Raw genomic sequence first — 24,754 nt, forward strand, 5'->3', positions numbered from 1 at the left:
AGTATATCACAAACCATTATTTTCTTAAATATGGAGGAGAAAGATATCTAATCTTAGTAAGTATTCAATCATAATAAAATGTATCTTTTAACCAAGGAAACATTATACTGAAAATTCCTCAGATTAAAATAGGTTTTCTAGCTCCTTTCCATTTCTCCAGAGTGCTTTGTATACATGTGTACACACACACACACACACACACACACACACACACACACACACACAGCATACAGCTCATTTGTCATTAACATAAGACAGATTAGAACACTTTATTTTACTTTTATCATTAAAAAAGTTGTGTCATGATCAAATTTTGGCACATGTATGAGTAAATGTACTTTATAGAAATGCTCTTCAAAAATTAATGTTAAGCCATTTTCATTTTAACAACATTTATTACAAATCACATTTTATAAACACTACATAAATTACATACGTAAGCTGGACATAAATATACAGAAGCGAAACAGTACTAAAAACAGAAGCAGTACTATCAACATAACAGAAATAAGCTAATATAATGTTTACACATGTATAACTTAATAAAATTACTAATTTTTCATGAATTCAAAAGCTATTCAGAAATGAAATGTAGTATACTATAAGTACTATCAAAGTTTAGAATTATAGAAACAAGAACCATAGCACTACTTACTTTTTAAAAATCTTATCAAACTTTGGGAAGACAAATGACTATCCTTAAAGACAAATTAAACTTGGGTACAAGCTCTTGTCTAACTGAAGAATATAAAATTTTAGGCTTTGGTTAATAGATACTAAATTTAGTGGAAAATTTTAAATTAACATTTCCTTTATATGTTATATTCCTGAGTTTTTGCAAAAATACCATAGATAAAATAAAGAACTCAGTTTACAGCTTTGCATAACATTGTATTATATTTTTGAAAAACAAAAAGTACTGTGATTATTTTAAATGTGAATAATGGGGTTTAATAATGTAATCATGACTACAAGGAACATATTTAATTTAGCTTAACTATGGGGAAAATTAGTGCCCCCTGAGCAGTATTTGCAAAGCTCATTTGTAAATTATGATCAAAATTATATTAAACCTGTCACCAAATTTTATTTGCATCTTATGAAATCATTTTGATTTAAAGGAGTGGTTGATTATGTAGTATAGAATGCTCCTGGAAAAAGATTGAAATGATGCAATGCTAATGGTTAACACTAGGCCAGGCACAGGGTAGGTGGTCAATATTATTAAGTTAAAGTGAAAAGTCTTTTAATGTATTATTTCTGGACATCAACACACCATTCAATGTAGTAGTTATAAATTAATCTGAAAATATCCAAAAAACAGTTTAAACATGAAAATATATTTTTAGTAACAATCATAAGAGGAATTTTTACAAGTGGCTATTTTCAGTCTTAGTTTTACCAAAATAGAATTAAATTTAATGTTCTTTTTAAAAATAGACTATGAAAACTAATGTCCTATTAGCTCTATGTGCAATGTAGATGGTAGGTTCAGTCGCTTCTCACTAGATCAACCTCTCCACATCTAAACTGATTACTTCCAATTACAACAAACCCTTTAGAGCAGTTTTCCCTGGAGACTGCACCTGGGGCTTGGGTTCAAGAATGTGGACTTTTATTAAACAAGTAGCTGTCCCCTGCTTCCTGGTAAATTACTATGGTAGGTTGATTTAGAAAATAATGCTTTAAAACAACCAAAATAACGTTATTATGCTTGAACATTACTTGATATGCGTGGCATATATAATGAAAATCAAATTTATCTAGCTTTTTAATTTGCATATCACAAGGTTTTGTTCTAATTCTCCTAATAGCCCACAAGAGCTGATAAAACAATAATCACTTTTTTGAAAACTGCTAGTGATTGGGCTTCTTATAGTTTTAGTGTTACATATACCTTTTCTTACCAGGCAGCAGAAGAGTCAGCTAGCAGTTGTATTAAAAAAGTAAACAGGGTGGAAATTATTCAAATAATTATACTACTCACAAAGTAGTCTTTAAACAGCTATACCAACATCAGTTAGTAGAGTTACTTGCAAAACTGGTTATCAAATGCCTAGTAATTTAAAAAATTCAATTTACAAAGTATTATGTCAACTCCGTGTACAAAACCTCATTTGCCATATTATGCAACTAGGAAGCAATTCTTTAACTGGATATATACATGAAAAAAATGTGCAAAGGTTCATTCTAATTGATCAACTAGTAACAAATCCATCTAAATTAAAAAATAAACAATGGAACATATTCTCAAACAAGTATCATGGAGCACTGAGGAAAGTTTAAATTATTAAAGATTTGAAAGAATATTTAATTAGGATTAAAATCATGAACTGTTAGCCACTTCCATTTTCTAATAACAGTATCATACGCAGGGAATCAAAACTGTAAGCTTATAGAAGTGGGTTAAACAGTCGTAAAGCTGATTAGAACTACTTAATTTAAAATGAACTATTTCGAACCTCAAGTAAATGATGCAATATTCAACAATTTATTTGAAAGTCAACTTTAATAATTTTAGCCTTAGTAAAAGCCATTGCTAATACACAAGTTGAAAAGGGCTCAATACCAAGTCCTTGGTTCCACAATGCACTTTATATTCCCATCTGTATATCAGCAAAGTTGTAGAAGCTGTCTACATCTGCAGATGCTGTCTCCTTGTTTTCTGATATAAACATCTATTTTAAATATAAAAGAAATGAAAAAATAAATACCAGTAATTCCAAAATTCCAAAGCCCATGTTCTCCACAGAACAAAGTCATAAGCTTACTATTTAAAAGAAATTCAAGTACATCATTGATCGTATTTAATCTGTAGATTTTCTATAGAATCCATGCAATATAGTTTCAATAGCTATAATGTAAATTGAGCTCTTTTTAAAGCAGTTATGATATAATTAAGGTCTTTGCTTTCATAATACTTTAATTGTATTTTATTACACTTAGAATTTTACTTTTTAAAATATATGACAGTCAATATTATGAAAGCTACTGAATAGTTTCTTCTATTTTTTAATAACAATCTCAATAGGCTGAGAAGCAAAACTTAAGACTATCTTTTTTAAAGCTGCTAGAGGTATATTACTAATTTAAAATGAACTAGTTTGCAAACAACAATAAAGCTGTAGTCAATAGAACCCTTCAAAAATAGCATTTACAAAGTCAGCCAGGAAATAGAGACCTCGAGTTCTATTCCAGCTTTATCATAAACTAGCTGTATGATGCTGAAAATTTAGTAAACCTCTCTGGGCTCAGTTCCCACACCTGTAAAATAAGAAAGTTGGATTAGATAATCTTCATTCCCTCTAAAAACTCCAAATCATACAACCATTTCCTCCGTTTCCTTTTCTATTCAATCTGATTATATTTGCTCTCTACCTTAGTAGTGTGTGATGATAAAATGAGACAAAAGACAAAGTACTTTAAATTATGCAAATTCAAGGAACCATAAGCCAAATCAGATTATAAAACCAAAATTTTTCTGAATCAGACTATAAAACCAAAAATTTCCTGAGATATTTATCAAAAAATAATCATATATATATGTGTATATATACATATACACATACACACATGCACGTACACACACACACACACACATTTAATCCTCTTACATGTTTGGCTTTAAAGTAATAAGTTATTTAAGTCTGAAATTCTTAAATAACAGCAACCTCATCAACATATCTAGAAAATACCTACATGTAATTATTTCCAGATACAGCTAAAGTTCAATTTTTGAGGAAGCATTACTGAACCAAATAAAAATGAACACTGGGCAATGGGATCATCCATCTAAAGTATATAATCTTAGAAATACGATGCTCCTCAACTTACAATGGGGTTACGTCCCAATAAACCCATCATAAGTGGAAAATATCGTGTAAGTTGAACTGCATTTAATATACCTAACCTACGGAACTCATAGCTTAGTTTAGCTTACCTGAAACATGCTCAGAATGCTTACATTAGCTATAGGTGGGCAAAATCATCCAACACAACGAATACACTGCAGAGTGTCAGTTGTTTACCCGCGTGATTGTGTGGCTGACGGGAGCGGCCCAGCATCACGAGAGAGTATGATACCACCTATCGCTACAAGTACAGTTTCTACCGAATGCCTATCACTTAAAGTCAAAAAGTCTTAAGTAAAACAAACAAACAAACAAACAAACAAACAAAAAAACCCTTAAGTAAAACCACTGTAAGTTAGGGACCATCTGTATAACTTTTTTCAATATATCACTATTTTAAAAAAGGAAGTACTTGAAGAAACATTTAATAAGAATTTTTACTTTAGAAAGGTATGTATCGTTGAAGATTTTTAATAAGTAGATTCTTATTTTGTAAATTTTTAAGCAATTAAAATTTTACTTTAGCAAGGAAAAACCAAAGCTTAGCTCCCAATTATTTATCATAGGTCCTCAAAATCATGATCTGTTTTTCTTTTGAATTCCATGCAACACTGGGACTAAAAAAGTACTATTGTTTGATTGTAAAGGAAAGGAAATGAAAAGGTCTGACTGAAGTCTAAATAGTGAAACCTTGTACCTGGGTCCCGTTGAACATCTCGTTGACGATGACTTGACAGCCTTCCACAGCACCATCTCCGTTAAACTCCAAGGCAATAACAGGACCTATGAGCAAAGCGAAGAAGTGTTATCAAGAACACAAATCCATTCGAAAATTAATATTTTATCCTTCCCTGAACAATCTTCAGACTCTTCTTTGGAGGTAAGAGAAAAGGAAGCAGAAAGTAGACTAATAGGACACATCACTTCAGCTACTTCTTCCTACTCTAACCATAAAACTTAACAGAGTCTCATCCCATGACGAGTAGCTTCAGTGCTACTACAGGACTAGTGTCACATTTTTAAGTGTTGTAAATAGTCTGGCTTTTCTGCTTTTCATTCATGTATAAAAACCATAAAAAGTCCACCCATTTAGCAGTACAAAAAAAATAGCTGACAAAATGACAAAACAGATCAAAAGTAATCCAGGTCAACATAAGTAGGGTTTGCCAGGCAGCCAGACTTGCTTCCAACTCCCCTACTTACCAGCCAAGTTCTAGGCCACCAGTAATGAAGCTAAGCCAAGTAAGAATTCAGGCTAGGCACCAAAAGTATTGACCATTTGAAAGTATTTTTCTTGAGGGTGCATTAAAACTACATTCTAGAGCCAACGACTAAGTTTTTATTTTTTTAATTCCCTGACTAGAATATGTATGCTTCCTTTCCCATACATTAATTTGAATACTTTTAAACCACCTGTACTTTAAATTCTGGTATAAAGATTCATGATTTAGTTTGGCTTGGATTTAAATTGGCACTGCTGGTGTCAAACTGTTGTTAATTGCTCAAAATTCACTGGATACTACTGGGGGTTGCTAGGACACCAGATCATTACTCTGAAAATTGATGCTTAATTACTTTCCCTTTATTTATTCTGGTTTTATGATATGAGGCATATTTCAAGTTAACCAAACATGGCCATAAGTTAGCCAAGTAAAACTTCAATTCAATTAATATTTATCCAGCTTCCACTATATTCTTAATAGGTTTGCTTTTTATCTCCTATAGTAATGGAGAAGTCCTGACCTCCAGGAAATTATAAATTTCTTGAAAAGAAACATAAACCCATTAAACAAATACAGAACGACAGAGAATAATGAAGTACTAAGTAATGAAACACTAAGGTGACTGTAATCGTGTGTCACAGGACAAGGCACAAGAACAAGAGAAAAGATCACACTACACAGGGCACCAAAATAACTGAAGGTTTGTGATTTAATAAGGCAACAAATACAGAAAAGACGGGATATTTTAACAGTCAACTGTACAGTTAGATACAGAGAACAAATTAAAGTATGAGTTTTTCAGCATTACAGTGCGTAGATCAAGACAGGGGCTGACTAAAGAAAAGAAGGTAACTGGGGAACCTTTTCTCAGAAAAATGGATGATTCTATGTCTGGGGCAAGAAATGGGCAAGATCAACCTGGATTATCTTGATGAACCAAAAAGCAATGAGGTTATCAAAGGCCAATGGGGTTGTATCCAAAGGACACAAAAGCCAGCTTGAAGGGGCTCCCAGTGGCCAAAGATGAGACATGGTGAGATCAGAAGGAATAATGACTGCATTATTAAAACATTCTGCATATATAAAAGTCATGGGCTCCTAATGATATTTAGAGAAAAGGGAAACAAAATTCACTGGATACTACTGGGGGTTGCTAGGACACCAGATCATTACTCTGAAAATTGATGCTTAATTACTTTCCCTTTATTTATTCTGGTTTTATGATATGAGGCATATTTCAAGTTAACCAAACCACTCTGGTGTACAAGAGTTTCTGTTAACATCCATTAATAAATGCAGAGGTAGTGACATGATTAGAAAATGATCACTTTGCACCTCCTAATAAAATAATTGGACCAAGCAACAGTCATCAAGCGTTTTAGCATCCCACAGGGAATACGGACAGGAAACTGCAATAAGATGATAACGCTGTCACCACCTGAATTTAATCATCAATCTTAGCATCACTAAAGGTACAACAATCAAACATTATGTGTGCCCTCTCATTTAATGATATAGGAAATAGTACCACCTGTGAAATATTCTTGCCAAAAAACCCTACCTAATCCTGAGTGTAAACAAGCCTTTGATTTAACTTCCAGTCTACAACAACTAGGGAGGAACAAATTAAACAAACCCATGCATACTACAGGACAACTAACCAGGTTTCTTTTTACAGGACAAAAAGGCATGACAAAAAGGGGAGGAGGAACACCTGTTTCTGGTTAAGAGAGAGATAAGATACAAAACAACCACATATAGTGAGCAGGCCAATTTTAGATCTGGATCAAATTAACTGTAAAAATACATAAAGAATGTTTTTAGACAAGTAGGGAAATTTGAATATGGACTGGGTATTTGACAATATTAAGGAACTGTTAATCATGATACTTGTGATAATATATTATGGTTACTTAAGAAAACATCTGTTTTTAATTTTGTTTAAAACACATACTGTAGTAATACTTAGGGATGAAATGACAAGACATATCAAAATATGATTAAAATATTTCAGCAAAAAAGGAGAGTATACATTATTTTTTAAAGCATGGCAAAAAGTTGGTAAAACGAGGGGATGGGTACGCACGGGGTCATTGTACTCTCTTCTTTTGAGTAGAGATTGTACATTTGGAAATTTGCAAAAAAGAGTTTAAAAAGCATTTTAAACCAAATAAGTTCTTAACGAAAAAGTTGATAATAAATGTAGGGTTTCCAGTTTTGCAGAAAGTGGCAAGTTTGAATTAAAGTAGAATAGGGTATCCTTTTATTCAGGATCACTACAAGGAAATACAGCAGATATGTATTTTTAGTCAGATATGTATTACTGAAAGTTCCTGTATTTTACAAAGACAACATAATTTAGAATTTAAAAATCCAATTTTTGTAGAATTACTCAGGTATGTAACTTGGTTGATATTCTTTGAATAGAATATGATGAACTTCAATAAGTGACCTAATAATTTGTCAAAAAGAAACATCAACAAAAAGGTGGACAAGCGCATCAATTTTTTTTTTTGATTAACATGTTTGGATAATCGTAAATTTAAAACAACTACAATGCTGACAATGCACTTTTTAGGCAGTCCTATTTGTCTTTCTCGCTAATGATGACTACTGTGATTATTTCAAACTGCACTATGAGGTCAACAAGGATCACTGGTCATGTTTTTAGTATTTTAATGTGAACGTCTTATCAAATAGTTCACAGTAGCTTTACATCTAAATATTTGAACTATCATACAAGATTATGGACTTTCAAGTTAACAAAAAAGAATCCTGAATGTCCATCCTATCTAATGAATGCTTCTGTGTAATGTTAATATGACCTTGGAACAAGCCACTATCATGCCTCAATTAGATGACAGCAACAGCCTCCCAGGTAGGGTCTCTCTGCTTCCCCCTTAGAGCAACCAGAGTGATAAAAGTTACATTTTAAAGGGACCATGACATTTTTCTTCTCTAAAGCCTCCAGTAAAATATGATCTATATTTTTCTTATTTTAATTATTCTAAAAATAATTGACAGTAATAACATTAACAATGTATTAGGTGTTTATAGCATAGTAATGGTAAAATACATAATGAAACAGGGATGGAAGATTTAAAAATATAATATTATTGGGACCTTCTATACTACAGGTGAAGTGGTAAAATATTATTACAAGGTGGACTCAAATGATTTAAATATGTGCACTGTACAACCTAAGGCGACCATTAAATAAGATTTAGGAAAAGAGGTATAAACAATAAATCAATAGAGAAAATAAAATGGAATTATAAAAAATGCCCAGTTAAACAGAAAAGACAATTCTCAACTCATTTTATGGGGCCAGCATTACACTAATATCAAGCCAGACAAAGGTATTACAATTAAACTACAGATCAATATCCCTCATGAACAAAGATGTAAAAATCCTCAATAAAATATTAGCAAATTGAATCTGGCAATATGTTAAAAAGATAATACATCATGATCAAGGGGGTTCATCTCAGGAACACAAGGCTGGTTTGACATTCAAAATCAACAAAAGCCATTCACTAGATTAAATGACTCAATAATAAATAAAACACGATCATCTCAATAAATGCAGAAAAAGCATTCAACAAAATCCAACATCCATGTGTGATAAAAATTCAACAAAGCAGGAAGAGAATGAAACTCCCTTAGCCTAACAAAAGGTATATATGAAAAACCTACAACTAACAGCATTCTTAATGGTGAGACTGAACACTTTCACCCTGGGATCAGTAACAGGGCAAGGATGTCCTCTTCTCACTATTCTATATAATAGCATTGTGGAAGTCTTAACTTGCATAATAATACAAGAAATAGAAGGCATATTAAAGGACAGAAGAACCAACCTGAAAGAGCTCCCAAAGACTAAAACTGGAACAATTTGACAGTATTGGATTATAATCCAAAGAATAAAACACACATCCACGAGTCCCTACTGGTAGACATAAGTGACTGAATAAAGAAATGGGAGGGAAGGGACAAATCTTTTTTACAGAAGAATTCCAAATAATGTAAGGATTCCAAATAATGTATGTAGATACCCCCCTTTTTCAAGGAGGTGGAGCTTAATTCCCCTCTCCTGGAGTATAGGCTGGTCTTAGTGACTCAGCTTCTGAAGAACGCAGCACAGAAAGGGAAAAATAGGAACTTTATAGTGTTTGTGAAGCCTAGCTGGATACCACCTGAAACAAGCCACTAAGGTCAACGTCACCAGTGATAAGTCATGTTGATATCACGCACCCTCTGATGTGATGTAATGAGAAGGGCACATCACCTCTTCTCCAAAACCCGTAATCCCAGGCTAACCAGAGAAAACATCACACAAACCCAAATTGAGGGACATTCTACAAAATAACTTACCAGTACTGTTCAAATATTTCAAGGTTATGAAAAAAAAGGAAAGGCTAAGGAACTGTCCCAGATTAGAAGAGATTAAGGAGACATGAAAACTAAATGCAAGGTGGGATCTTGGATCAAATTCTGGAACAGAAAAAGGACATAACTGGGAAAACTGGTGAAATCTGAATAAAAGGTATTGGTTAAGTAAATAGTATTTTACTAATGTTAACTTCTTAGTTTTGAAAAATGTACTATGGTTATGTTAACATTGCGGGAAGCTGAGTAAAGGGTATATGGAAACTCTCTGTACTACCTTTGCAATTTTTCTGTAAATCTAAAATTATTCTAATATAAAAGGTTTATTAAAAAAAAACAAATAAAAATGTCTAGTAGCTTCTCATCGCATTTATACCAGAAGCCAAAGTCTCTACAGTGGCCTACAAGGTCCTATATGATCTGACTCCTCCTCTAGTACTTATCAGATGTCATCTATTATGTTTGCTGAATAAAGAAAGAATGACCCTCTAAAACAAAGGAACCCAAGTCTGAATTATCATTAGAACCATCTGGGGAATTTTTTAAATGCAGATCCCAAGGGTATATTGCAGAGATATTTGAATCGGTCTTTCTGGGGTGGGAGTTGGAAATTGGTATCTTTAAAAGCACCCTAGATGGTTCTGAAGAGTAGTCAGGTTTGGAAGATTCTCAAGATGGAAAACACAATGAATTTTCTCATTAAGCAGTAAAATAGCTTTATTAATTAAAAGTAAATAATTATGACTACTTTAACTAAAGAGCAAAAATTAGAGACTCTGAAATACAAACTATTTCAAATAAAAGTGAATTTTCCAAAGAATAAGTCCACCCTTAGCTCAGAACAGTGGTGTGCAACTGGGAGCAATTTTGCTCCCCAGGGGGCATTTGGCAATGTCTGGAAATTTTTGCTTGCTATAATTGGGGCAGTGTGCTACTGGCACCTAGTTGGCAGAGGCCAGGGATGCTGCTAAACATGTATAATGTACAGGACAGCACCCCACAACAAATTATCTGTCCTAAACGTCAATAGCGAAGTTGAAAAATCCTCCTTAGAATGATTGATGGCCATTTTTAGATAAGGACCCAATCCATCCAACTCCTGCTGGAATATCGCCACAGCTTGCTCCCTATTCCACACCAGTGAATGCACTATGGGGCAGCTTAAAATCTTTCCCCAACTTTTACTTTCTTTTTAAATTTTTTTCACTTTTTTTTTTGTTAAAGTTTATTGGGGTGACAATTGTTAGTAAAGTTACATAGATTTCAGGTGTACAATTCTATATTACATCATCTATAAATCCCATTGTGTGTTCACCACCCGGAGTCAGTTCTCCTTCCATCACCATATATTTGTTCCCCTTTACCCTCATCTACTCTCCTTACCCTCTAGAATTTTTTTCACTTTCTAGCCACACCATTTATTCTGTAGTATCTCTTTTACTTACTTTTTTATTTTTTAACATGCAGGTTGTTTTTTTTTTAATTGAAGTTTATTGGGGTGACAATTGTTAGTAAAGTTACATAGATTTAAGGTGTACAATTCTGTAATACATCATCTGTATATCACATTGTGTGTTCCCAACATTTTATTTGAGAAAAATAAACAGAAATAGTCTCAGAGATATAGAGGGAAAACTGATGGTTGCTAGAATGAAGGGGGGTGGGGATGAGGAAGAAGCGGAAGGGATTAGACAGCATAAATTGGTAACGGGGACATGGGGGACAGTTTGGGGAATATAATCAATGATGTTGTGGGGATTTTGTGGGGTGTCAGATGGGAGCATGTCTTGTTGGGGCGACCGCTTCATGGATGGTGTGGATGCTTGGCCGCTGCACTGAGCCCCTGGAGCTGAAGTTGAGTAGTGCTGAATGTCAACTATAATTTGATGTGTATGGTCACGGGACGTGGAGTGTAGCGTGTGGAGTAGAGTCAATGGAATTGTGGTGGATGTGCGGTGTCGGAGGGGCAGCGGGCTGGGGTGGGGGTTGCTTTGTGAGGGGTGAAATGTCCAGCTAGTGCATTGTTTTGTACACCTGAAACTATTTTTAAAAAATTTAAAAAAAGAAAAATTCCAAACATTATAGAAACCTTGAAAGAATAACATAAATATTCATTTGCTCTTCACCTACACTCATCAAATGTTAACATTTGCTTGGTCACATTTGCTCTATCACATGCTACACACGCCATGTGCGTGTGCAAGCACACATGCCCACACACACTTCGTTTTTGTTTTACTGACCCATTTGAAAATAGTAGACATTATAACACTTCAGCATGCATCTTCTACATAACCACAATACCGTTATCATACGGAAGGATACTGACAAATAATTCCCTAATAACATTGTCAAGCTTCCCCAGGTGTCCCAAAAATGTCTTTTACAGCTTTACAGTTCACCCCATTCCAATCCAAAACCCGATTAAAGTTCATTCCTTGCAGTTAGTTGTTGTTTTTTCTAACCCAGAAGCCCCCCATTGTTTTTGTTTGTTTTCCAGGACATTGTCTGAAGAGTCCTAGCCAGTTGTCTGTAGAATGCCTTCTATTTTAGATTTGTCTCATTGTTTCTTCATGGTGTCATTTGACATTTCCCTAGATTTCCTTTCTTTCCTATAAACTAGAAGTTAAGTCTTGTCTCAATTAAAGTTAAATATTTTTGGCAAGAGTACTTGCACAGAACATCATACTTCTTCCACGTGGAATGCTGTGTTACTTAAACACAGACAATCTATGAAACCACTTCACTAACATTACATGAATATATAAATCATTAATTTAGATTTATGCACATGCTCACTTCATCCCTAGTCCTCACACTTTAGAATGTCCATTACACTTATTACTTGATTCAATTTCTGAAAGCTGCTGAGAGTTTAAATGTTCGTTTTTTAAGGTTCCATCACAATGTTCCCATGGTCACAATGTTCCCATGGTCAAAATGGTTGCACAGGTCTTAATTTCCTGTGTAAGATCTGGGATAGATTCATGCACTCACTGGCTTGGAGCGAGTTCTTAATACTACTATAGTAACCACAAAGGGATATGAAATTCTGTATTAACACTTAAGGGCTGAGTCACACCCAGCATTAGTTATTAAAATTATTCTAACAATCCTCCAACATTTTCATACAAATTTTTGCAGTTTATTACAACTTATTTATACATAAAGAACATATAAATATAGATGTGCCCTGTCTCTAGGATATACCCAATCAGCATTGCTTATTACTATATATATTTGCTCAGGTCAGTCAAGAAAAGCCTGATGAGTCTTGAGCGAACAATGTCCCCACTCTGACAGATAAACAGTACCCTGTCCTCTAGAATCAGCACACCTTCAAATATATATAGGCAAACAGCAACCCTTCAGGAGGACACACAAACTCTAGTTTCTCTGTTTGCAGACATATTTTCAGTATTTGAAATTTATTGGTAGCATTTGCCTGCCGGGAAAAACAATCCTAATCATGCACAGGAAGTTAATCAATCATATTAAATATATAAATTAATAGTATACCATTTAAAAAAATATTTCTAATTTCTTTTCCAGTATGGTCAAAGCACACTGAAGGCAGAAAGAATCCTTATCAAGTGCTTAGTGTTTCTGGGTAGGGAGAATGAAATGGTTATTCACTATAGTATAATAGTGAATTTTATTACAACAGTAATAAAATAAAAATAGTAAAATACATAATAATAAATGTGACTTTCAAGTACTTAGATGACAGAATAGAAAAAAAAAAAACCACACCTAATGTCTGATTTCTAGTTATACAGGGCTTTTTGAATGATGTGAAATTTTGACATTTCTGAATTGTAATAAGAAAAACCACAGAACAAATGAGACAGAGAAGGCAATGTAAGAGACTTTAAATGCCAGAGCAAAGCAAATCAGCATATCAAGAAAATAACCACAAAAGTATGCCAATCATCCAGAAGGTACCTTTGTCCAGAAGAGGAAGGAAGTCCGGTGCTTTTTCCCGAAATACCCTTTGAGCATCCTCAGCTTTCATTGACACTTCCTTTGTCTGAACTAGAAAAAAGCCTTTACCAACCATCTGTGGAAAATAAAATTTCATTCAGATTTTAAAATGGCCTTCTGAGATTAAAACAATATTTTCCCAGTCTAGTATTTTTCTGTATAAAATGTGACACAGCATGCTGATTTTTGTTTTAGTTATGACTCTAATTCAGGGTGTTTGCTGTAACAAGTTTTCATATACACAAGATTCTTTCTTCCAGGTGGGTGGTTCTGGTTAAGAATTCATACTACAATGCCTACTGTTAAGATTTAGGGTCATATAAATGTGAATGATCGCTCAAATATTAAAACATAATTTTAAAAAGTTTGTTTTGACTGAAACTAACAGAAGATTTAGTTTGGTGATACTGCAAAACATCTAATGAGAGGAGAATGGTTAAGTAAATTACGGTACAGTGACATGATAAATCATTAAATCTAACAAATGAAAAATGGGGGAAAGCTTAAATAATACATTTAACCCGCTCAGGGGGTAGGTACTATTATTACCCTCATTTTACAGATAACAAAGCTAAGGCACAGAGAGTGGTTAAGAAACCTGCCCAATGTCACACAACTACTAGGTAACAGCTATGATTCAAACCCAAATAATCTGATTACAGACCAAATAAATTAGAAATTATTCCTAAAAAGACTATTCAAGGTACAGTACATTATGATTTTTAAACTTATTTCTGCTCTTCTTTGTTTCTATAGTTGTCTACAATGAGTACATATTAAATTTTAAAATAATTATTAAAGTAATTTTAAAAATGCAAAGTCATTCAACCACTTAATTTTTTATCAAAGCCTACTGGGTTTACTTTTACATATGTTACTTGAACATAACAAAATGTTCAATACGGAACGTGTGAAAAACAAAAAACAGAAACAAAGAAATGTCAACCAAGGTGCTATGACTCAAAGATGCCATATAGGTAATACTACCTTTACCTTTCCCCCATTACAGAAATAATACGTTCATTGTAAAATCCATAGCACTACAAAAAAAAAAAATACACTTCTCTTAATCTGCTTCCCAAGATAGCCATAACTGTTAACGTTTTAGTATATATAACTTTTTAGACTTATCTACTTTAAAAAAGTCAGATACTTAATCTACAAATTTTCACTCACTTGACTGAACATTTTCCAGGTATTCTACTATAAAATCAGTTTTAATGGTTGATAGTATTTCATCCTATGACTACATTATTCCATACTATTCCATCAAATTGGATTCAAAGTCAAATTCTTTTTCATAGTCCTCAATGCTGCCTCACAGAAAAGAAACATACATAAAAAAGCAGAAAATTACATGGACATCACTGCCAGATGATGACTGCAAAGTTACTTAAAATATCAGAAACCATCCTACATCTGTTTCTAATTTTCTAGACTGCTTGTTACCTCTCATTTTATAGTCAGACACATAAATTGACAAAGGTAAGATGATTAATTCAAAATACCGTTACCTAAAAACAAAGAATGAACTATGACGCTTTATTTGGATATTTCATTGCATAGATTTGCAGAGACTCTTTTTCATGAAAATTCTTCTGCTTTTAAAAACTTGAAAATAGTGGTAACTACCTAACTTAAATTATGCCATATTTTACTTCTAAACAATTCAAACTACTTTTACTCTAATTTATCCTGTGTATTATCTGTGACATAGGTAAGAGCCAGCAAGAAATGTGATTTTTAGGTGAGAAAACCGAGGCCCAGTAACTTGACTCCCTATGGAATGTGTTTTCTGCTTTACCCAGCTTTTCTGGACTTCCTACCCTCTTAAGTTTTATATACGTGTTCATTGTAAAATCCATAGAACTACAAAAACCCATTATGATATGTTTAGTTTATAGAAATAATGTGAAACAAAATTGTGTGATATTCCAAGGGTTTGACAGAATCAGAGTTAGTTATCACAGTTCTAGTGTAAGTTGTCCTAAGATATTTGTGTTATAATACAAGAAAGATTTATTTTTCCATCTCAGAACTAGCTTCTACACATATTTTCCTAGGAATTCAAGCTTCATTTTTTTTAAAAAAATATGTAATCTCTCTTTTAATATGTAAGTCACTGGTCTTTTGATACCCACACTTACTTGGCATTTTCTTCTTTTTGTTCTCTTTTCATTCCTTAATTTTGTGATTTCAAAATTAGATAGGATAACTCCAGCCAAAAAGTGCCAGGGTTTTTCCTTCTAGGCTGGACGGTAGAATCTGCCTTGACTCCACGCACTTTTGGTCACATTCCCACTCCACCAGATGTTAACGTACTTTCTTTTACCACTGAGGCAGCACAGAAGCATCAAGCTTAAGGGTTAAGATTTGGACTACAGAGCCATACTGCCTGGATTTAAGTCATGGCTCTGCTGTGTACCAGCTGAGTGACCTTTTGCAAGTTACTTACCCTCTCTGTGGCTCATTTCCCTTATCTGTAAAAAGGGAAATAATGACACCCATTTCATAGGTTATTCTGAATTAAGTGAGTTAATTCACTTAACTCCCTTACAACAGTGCTCTGTATATAGTAAACACTATATAAACATTAGCCACTATTATTAGAATTTTGTTTGTTTTAAATTATTCTGTATTCCAAAAGGACAACTAAAGAACCTCACTCTTCCTGGTTATACTACTTTAAGGGCACACAGCACTGCAATTTTATATATCAGGTACCAAAGGTTAAAAGGTTAAGAACATTTGATGACTCATGAAGACTTTGTTTTCATGGCTTTTTTCTTTCAACATGCTGTATATTCTTTATGTCCACTCTTCATTACCTACCAAAAAGGAGTTTAACGTGAATAATTATACCTTTTGACATCTGTATGTAGATTTAAAAAAAAAATCACCATACCATATAATGAAAATATTTTCCTCTCAGATGTTGGATTAACATAGCTCAAAGACTAGAAATACTTTTCTGTATCTTGCCAGATTCATACCATATTTTCATCCGATTGGTATGCTCAAAAAAAGAAAATATCAAAGTCTTAAAATTATACTTTGGCTTCTGTTGTTTTGAAAAGTAGACCTCAGATACTTTGTAGATTTCAGACATGAGTTTTCTACATTGTAAAATGTGCAGTTACAGAGAGGTAGTCATTTTTAGGGTTTTTTTTTCCTTAAAATCATTTCTTTTGACAGAACTGTTACAACTTTTAAAAAATTCATTCAGGGGTGGCCGGATGGCTCAGTTGGTTAGAGCGCGAGCTCTCAACAAGGTTGCCGGTTCAATTCCCGCATGGGATGGTGGGCTGTGCCCCCTGCAACTAAAGATTGAAAACAGAGACTGGACTTGGAGCGGAGCTGCACCCTCCACAACTAGACTGAAGGACAACAACTTGGAGCCGATGGGCCCTGGAGAAACACACTGTTCCCCAAGATTCCCCAATAAAATTTTTAAAAACATCCATTCAAAAAGAGACTTGCTGAGTTCTCCATTCACTTCTCCATTTCTGGAAGTTTGATTTTTCAATTCAAACAGACTCTTCCTGATGAACGTATGATTAATGGATAATCAATATATTCTACTGCTGCCTCTGTACTTTAGCACCCACCAACATATGACTGCTGCTTCTGGAGCCTCAGTTATTTTTCAAGCACAGGCTGCCATCCAAAGAACCCTTCTCTACTCAAGGACTCACCAAAAGCCCCTGCTCATGAACCCACAACCTCCACTCTCCCAGCCCCCACCTCATTCTTCTGCACCAACCTCCCCTTCATGGCAATAGGACAAGGGACAATAAGGAAATTAATATGGAGGTTGCTCTCACAGTCACAACAGGGTCCAAAAGTTGTATTCATAAATGTCTTTCCTACCCCTAAACAATGAAAACTCCAAATAAATCGCCCCACTAAATAATTATAAAAGGTCATGCTTTACTATTCGGTACTACTTTTGTGAGCTTCCATGGAAGTCATTTATTATAAAGAATGGAAGTTCTTTGAGGGCAGAGAATTCTGTTAATGTGTGTATAATTCAAGAGCTCTAAGTTGCCACCAATTTTAAGATGCCTTTCAAACAGCAAAAACGTGCAACAAACAAATGTGCCTCCTATAATCAATGAAATATGGTAACAGAATAACTTGCACACATTAAGTGCTTAATAAATGCTTACTGAAGTGAATTACATTTTGTAAAAGTTTCTTTGGTAAAGTATTTTGAGGCCTAAGCAACCAGCTTACAGATAAGTCTGTAGTGGACAGAGACGTATAACTTAAGCTTTGCCTATTTCTACTAGCCAATTTGAAAAGAATGGAAGTTCTCTGCAAAGTGGCGTGTTTCTATCCAGGTGTATGTCTGTTTCTCTTCTTTTTCTGCTTACCTCATCAATTAGTTTCCTGGCATTTGCGATAGTATAATCACCAGCAAATAATACCACTAAGCATGATTCATCACTGCTCTTCTGTCTTTGACCCCGGGAGACGGGAACGATACTTCTATTGGCTTCTGTGGAAACACGAACAGCTTTGAGCTCTTCAGTAGTAGGCAGAGGAACGTGGTCTTGAACTACAACATCTTCAGGAAGAAGGCTCCAGTTGCGTTCTCCTGACACAGGTGTAAAGTCATGGATGTTACTCCAAGTATTATTGAAGATACTTAGCCCTGCATCTTTGAACTGGAAAGCTAATTCAGGGTAGTACCATTGAAAACAGCCAAACTTGATATTTGTGGAAGACTCAATAATGGGTTGAGTGGCACAGCACAAAAAGACTTCTAGCTTCCTACAGTCCCGCACACGAAACTGTTGGCAGGCTAGTGCACACTTGCAATCTCTGCAATTCCGGAAAAACACACTGCCTTTCACGGGTCCCAGAAAAATGATGCAGTTAGTACAGTCATCGATGGTAACTGTAGCAGAGTGATCAAAAATATAGATGTTACAGTTCTCACAGTCTTGAATGAGAAACTGCTGCCCTGCCACCTTCCCAGGTAAGCGACCTATTGTTTCATCCTTCAGCCCATTGAACATGTAGTCTTTTGGATCAACCTGCAGGAACAAAACACAGACATTGAGTGTTATTAACACTATGCAACAAATTTTAATTGTCTACTGGGCCAGGCATCATTCTTAGTGCCAAAATAATATGTTCCTATTCTCACTGACTTTGCAACATAGTAAGAAAATGAACAGGACAATTTTTTTCCCAATAAATAAAAGGCAAAAGGTGAAAAAGGTAGAAGAAACTGTTATAGATAAAGAAAGACTCAAGGACATTATCAACCAAACAATGTGTGGACATTGTTTGGATCCTGTTTCAAAGAACAAACTGTAAAAACATGTTTTTGAAACAATTGGGGAAATTCTCACACTTACACACAGCATACTGGATATTAAGGAATATTTCAGCTCTGACCCTATTTCTTTTTCTGATGATTCACTTTTAAAAATTCTTCTCCTTCTTTAAAAACTTGTGAAATTGGAAATACACCCAGATTGAAATATATTTCTCTATCCTTCCATGAATTGGTGAATGAGTCTTAGTTCCTAAACCCTGACTAATTTCTGCAATATGCTCCAGAAAATGGAAGAACCTGAAGGTACAAGAATCACAGTATGTCAGAACTTGCATGTACAAATTTGATTCAAACATTTATTGAGCTAGTCCTATAATGAAAATTTTCAATTTTCACCATTTCCATCCTTAGATATTCTAAACTAAAGCTCACATAATTTTTTAAAACAGTACGCCTGGAATTTGTCTGATTATTTTTTAACTGTTAACTGACCTATCAAAATAAAGTCACTTAAAAGACCATTTTTATTTTTCCAAATTACTTTTGAATCTACTTGCACTGTTTTACCTCTTTGTGAGTACATAAATTTCATGCAAAACTATTCATGCACCAGAAACAGGCTGCCATAGATCCAGTATGTAAAAATTCGATAATTTAATCATCTTAATCATCAGCAAACTAGCTTAATGTGACTTATTCAATATAGCAAAATAAATATTCTTATCCAGTTTTACATAATGTATTAAAGGAAGTACTGGTCTGTAGCATAAGGCAACAAGAGGCACTTGTTTTCCAGTCTCTATTTTGTTACCCATGAGCAACACAATCTTGAAAAAGGTACTTTAACTTTTTGGATCTTCAGACATTCAACCATTTGAATACCCAATATGAGCCAGACATTGTTTTAGGCACTAAAGTGAATATGAGCAGCACTTTCCATAAGAGAAGTAAACACTAACCTAAACAGATGATTTAAAAATGACCCGGCTTTATAATGAGAAGTGCCCGGAATATTCTGGAAACACAGAGGAGGGACACCTGGGGCAGGGGATTTAGGGGTGTAAGACTTTCTGTACAAAGTGAGAAAGAATAAGCTGGAGTTCACCAGGTAGAAGGGATGGAAGTAAAGGACCCTCCCTTCCCACCATAGGCAAAAGTAAAAGAATGAACAAAATAACTCTTCAGGGAGTATGAGGAGAACTAAACGTGGTTTCGAGTTACCAGTGATACTGGACCGGAAGCAGATGAAGCTAGAGAGGTAGGCATGAGCCATATTATAAAGCTTTGAAGTTATCCATGGGCAACAGGGTACCAGAGAAGGATTTAAATAAGCAAAATTTACATTTCAGAAAGATTATTCTGGTAAAAAGAAGGAAAAGTGGAACATGGATCTCAGAGGCCGTTGTAATCGTCCAGAAAGGTCTAGAACTAGAGCAGTGGTTAGTAAAGAAGAGGAAGATGGGACAAATTTGAGAGAAACTGAGGAAGTAGAATCAGCAGGTCTGGTAGGTAGTTCAGTGGCAGAAGGATGGGTCAAAAATGCTTCCTAGTTCTCTAATCCAGTGTTTTTCAACTTTTTTGAACACAATCCACATTAGTACAGCCCAGTACACATACTTTTGAGTATTTGTGCATGCACACATACTAATACAAACAAAACTTCCACAGACTAATACTTACCCTCATTTTGTATTAAGCCCTCTATTATTGTCTATTGTCCTACCCACATGTTTGAAAAAGCCCTGCTCTGGTTTATGTGACTGGATGTCGATAGTGCCACACACCAAAAAAAAAAAAACAAAGCACTGGAGTTAGCACAGGTTTCACGTAGGAAGAGGTGGTCAAGCAATTCCATTTTTGGGATTTTACAGGTGATGCTCGTATACATACAGGTACAGTGTCCACTTTGGTCTCTACCAAGACACTGAACTAGCACAGCTGCTGGCTCCCCATTGCTCTCGATCTACCCCTTGAGGGACTAAATAAGGAAAGCACCAAGAAAAGGGGAAACTATGAGAAACCCCTATGGTGGAATGTGGGAGGGTAACACAGAAAAGGAACCGCTGGGATTTCTGCTCTTGCTTCTCCCCCTCCCAAATCTTGAGATAATAGTGCATCCCCCACACCCCTTGGGACTCAGACCTCTGGTCCAGACTTCATTCAGAGTAAATTCAGGGGAGGACAGGAACTCTGCGCTGGTGAAGAGCTGAGAAAAAACAGGCGGGGACTTAATTTGACAGTTGTTCAGGACCTCTCCAAGCCCCCAGAACTGATGAATTAAAATCTAAGGAATGACTTCTAATGCTGCTTTTCTCAATTATTCACTGGTCAAGGATACCGGAAAAATAAAACCAACAAGAATACAGAAGATCCAAATTACACCATGAATAAATTTGAGTTCTGCATTAATGAGCAGAGTATGAGGTGTGATCAAACAATACCGTGAATGTTTAAATAAAAAAAATATTACAGTAAAAGACACATTGCCATTAATCCCCCTCAGAAGACTCCACCTCACTTCGAACACACTTACTCCATCATTCTTGCCACTTTCTGAAGTATTTCGGGACATCCTCTTTCATGAGTGTCTTTAGTTGCCCTGTCATGGCTCCCTCGATGTCCTGAATCATTTTGACTTTGGGGGAAGAGCCAGAAGTCGCAAGGTGCCAGATCCAGTGACTAAGGTAGATGAGGACACACCATGTTTTTATTTGACAGAGATTGCTGTACCAGAAGCGATGTGTGACATGGAGCCTTTCTGTTGTGATCACAAAATACAGAGAATGCTGGTGCCAAGTGCTGTCCAATGGAAAGGCATAGATCTTCAATATGGGAAGTGACGCGTCTGATGCGTCAAAACTTATTAACAGTGTGTGACAAGTTTCAACTTGTTTGGCGCAGTCAGTCGGGTGTGAGCTACGGTTGAGGGAAGGGGTGTTTTAAAGTGTGCTGTAAATCATGGCTCACGAACAAAGCATTAATATGAAATGGGCAAACGGTTTCATCCTCCATTGTGACAACACTCCATGTCACACATAACTTCTGGTATGGCAATTTCTGTCAAATAAAAACATTATGGCATGTCCTCATCCACCTTATTCACCAGATCTGGTACTGTATGACTTAGGGCTCTTCCCAAAAGTCAAAATGACCGTGAAAGGTAAATTTTTTGAATCAATTCAGGACATCAAGGCAGCCAGGACAGCACAACTAAAGATACTCACAAAAGAGGACTTCCAGAACTGCTTCAGAAAATGGCAAGAACAATAGGATAAGTGTGTTTGAAGTGAGGTGGAGTGTTTTGAGGGGGATTAATGGCAATGTGGTTTACTGTAATAAATTTTTTAATTTAAATATTCACCATATTTTGTGATCACACCTCGTATACTTACAATTTTTCTTAAGCACACATTAAAAATTTTTTTGTAAAAATCATGTACTACTGTGTTTCCCCGAAAATAAGACCTAGCCAGACAATCAGCTCTAATGTGTTTTATGGAACAAAAATTAATGTAAGACCTGGTCTTATTTTACTATAATATAAGACCAGGTCTTATATAATATAATATACTATAATATAGTACTGGGTCTTATATTAATTTTTGCTCCAAAAGATGCATTAGAGCTGATTGTCCGGGTAGGTCTTACTTTTGGGGAAACACAGTAGATAATAAAGAAAGCCTCAACAAATTTTAAATAGTAGATAACTTACAGGCAATGATGTGGACCAACATGCAATTGAATTAAAAGTTAATAACAAGATAGAGACGTCATAGGAATGGCGGCAGCGGGGCGCACTTTCTGAGTTCTCCTCCGGATCTTATTACTAACGGGACCTATAACCCATCAAAGAACTCTTTGCTCATCACACAGAACAGCTAAGAGACTCGTGGAAGGATTACTTGAAGGTGCGCTAATTGGGCGAGCAGGGGAAGGAAGGAAGGGAGCGGAGTGAAAACGAGCAGGCCCGCAGTGGGGTCTTGACCAGCGGCGGTGGCAGCGAAAACCGCGGTGGCACCCACAGTTCCGGGCACGCAGGGGATCCCAGGGCGGAACGGAGAGCACAAGGAGCACAAGGAGGTGGGCTCTTTCCCTGCGTCCCACGGCTGATTTCTCCCGCCGGGAGGGCGGCTGTGGGCCCTAGCGCGGACAAAGAACACAGACTCCATACCTGGGCCTTTCCCCCCCTTCCAATCCTACCCCCGCCCTTCCAGAGACTTAAACTGGCCCCTGAACTGAGGAGTAGTGTCAGATTACAGAGGAGTCTTAGTAGTGCTCAGGCTCTGGAAAGCCTGACAGGCAGCCCTGACCCAGGGAAGAGGCTGGGAAGTGTGATTTTGGCTGGGCTAGGAGAGAAGAGACTCCTCCACCCCCAGCCATCACGTTTTCTGGCCTGCGGGAAGAGTGTGACCTGCAGCTGGGCTGGGAGAGAGAAGACCCCTCCATCCCCAGCCCCACCCTTTCTGGCCTGCCTAGGGCGGGGCAAGTGCAACAGCAGAGGCACTCCCAGGGATCAACAGTAAGCGGCAGACGCAGTTCTGGGCTTTCAGCAGCTCAGAAATCTCCCGCCCACACCGCCCCCATACACACACAAACACACACACTGAAGAAGTGCCCTAAGACTCAGGAGTACTGGACATGGGGCTGGTGGTGCTACTCTCAGTGTGCATATGTGCAGGCAAGGGCAGAAACTGCACTGACTTTGTAAAAACTATCATCCAGACCCCTCAGGCCCACGCATTTAAATCTACAGTCCCAAAGTCACTCTGGGCACCAGGTGACCGGCTCTGCCTGCGCAATAAGCAGGGGGCTCTTTGGTACAGCAGAGGACAACTTGGACATTACTTGGTGGGCTTAAGCCAAGACTGGCGCTGCTTTTTGTTTTGCTTTGTTTTGTTTTGTTGTGTTTTGTCTTTGTATCTTTGATATCTTTGCCTGTGTCGAGTGGGGGTTATCGGGTGTTTTTACATGTGAATGTATTTGATTTTTTTCTTTGTTGTTGTTGTTGTTGTTGTTGTTGTTGTGCTTGGTGATTTGCTTTGTTCTGAAACTGCCGTACTAGGGCACAGCTTAAGAGGCACAAGATTCAACATATCCAGAGGCCAACTCCAGACCAAACCAGAGTAGTACTGGGTTTGACCTACAAGTCATACACCCAGAGGGAATTCTCTGAAGGCACTAGAGCCCATAGAGGCCAAACCACATTTAAGTGGTCAACCCTCACGCAGCAGAACGCCCTGTGGTGGGCAGAGCCAAGTCTCACAACAAGTCAGCCTAGGAGTTAACCCCACCTACTCACAAGCAAAAAGCAATTAAAGATCTTCTTGAACAGGACAATATACACAACACAAGAGTCACCTTTGGAGCACGCACAGAGGAGAAGAACAAAGTAGTGCAAGTCAAATATAAAAGACACATACTACATAAGATAACCTAGCAAGAACTAAGAACTCTAAGGGATCTACCTAATACATCAAAGCAAACACAGAGAGTCAGCCAGAATGGGGAAACAAAGATACACGTCCCAAATAAAAGAACAGAAGAAACCTCCACAACTGGAACCAAATGAAGCAGACATAACCAACCTTTCAGAGACAGAGTTCAGAACACTGGTGATAAGAATGTTTAAGGAGCTTAGAGAAGACATAAAGCAGGATGTAGAAATCATAACGAACAACCAGTTAGAACTAAAGAACACAATTACCGAAATTAAGAACTCACTTGAAGGAATTACCAGCAGGTTAGATGAAGCAGAGGATCGAATCAGCGACTTAGAAGACAAGGTAGCAGAGATCACCCAAACAGAACAACAGAAAGAAAAAAGAATAAAAAACAATGAGGATGGCTAAAGAGACCTCTGGGATAACATCAAGCGCAACAACATGCGCATCATAGGAATACCAGAAGGTGAAGAGAGGAAGCAAGGGATTGAGAACATATTTGAAGTAATAATGTCCGAAAACTTCCCCAACCTGATGAAGGAAACCAACATACAAGCCCAGGAAGTGCAGAGAGTT

At 36.2% G+C, this 24,754-nt stretch overlaps 1 protein-coding gene across 1 annotated transcript in view; it reads right to left on the bottom strand.

Moving 5' to 3' along the window:
* Positions 1 to 446: 446 nt before the first annotated feature.
* RP2 (RP2 activator of ARL3 GTPase) overlaps positions 447 to 24,754 on the bottom strand; it is a 41,179-nt gene continuing 16,871 nt past the window's right edge. Inside the window, exons 2-5 of the mRNA XM_033105841.1 lie at positions 17,824 to 18,489; positions 13,409 to 13,523; positions 4,549 to 4,634; positions 447 to 2,678 (exon numbers count right to left, since the gene is read on the bottom strand). Coding sequence (XP_032961732.1) covers positions 2,595 to 2,678; positions 4,549 to 4,634; positions 13,409 to 13,523; positions 17,824 to 18,489 — 951 coding nt within the window. The 3' untranslated portion in view covers positions 447 to 2,594. The remainder of the gene's footprint in view (positions 2,679 to 4,548; positions 4,635 to 13,408; positions 13,524 to 17,823; positions 18,490 to 24,754) is intronic.

The sequence above is a fragment of the Rhinolophus ferrumequinum genome, chromosome X (genome assembly GCF_004115265.2).
Source record: "Rhinolophus ferrumequinum isolate MPI-CBG mRhiFer1 chromosome X, mRhiFer1_v1.p, whole genome shotgun sequence".
Lineage (NCBI taxonomy): Eukaryota > Metazoa > Chordata > Mammalia > Chiroptera > Rhinolophidae > Rhinolophus > Rhinolophus ferrumequinum.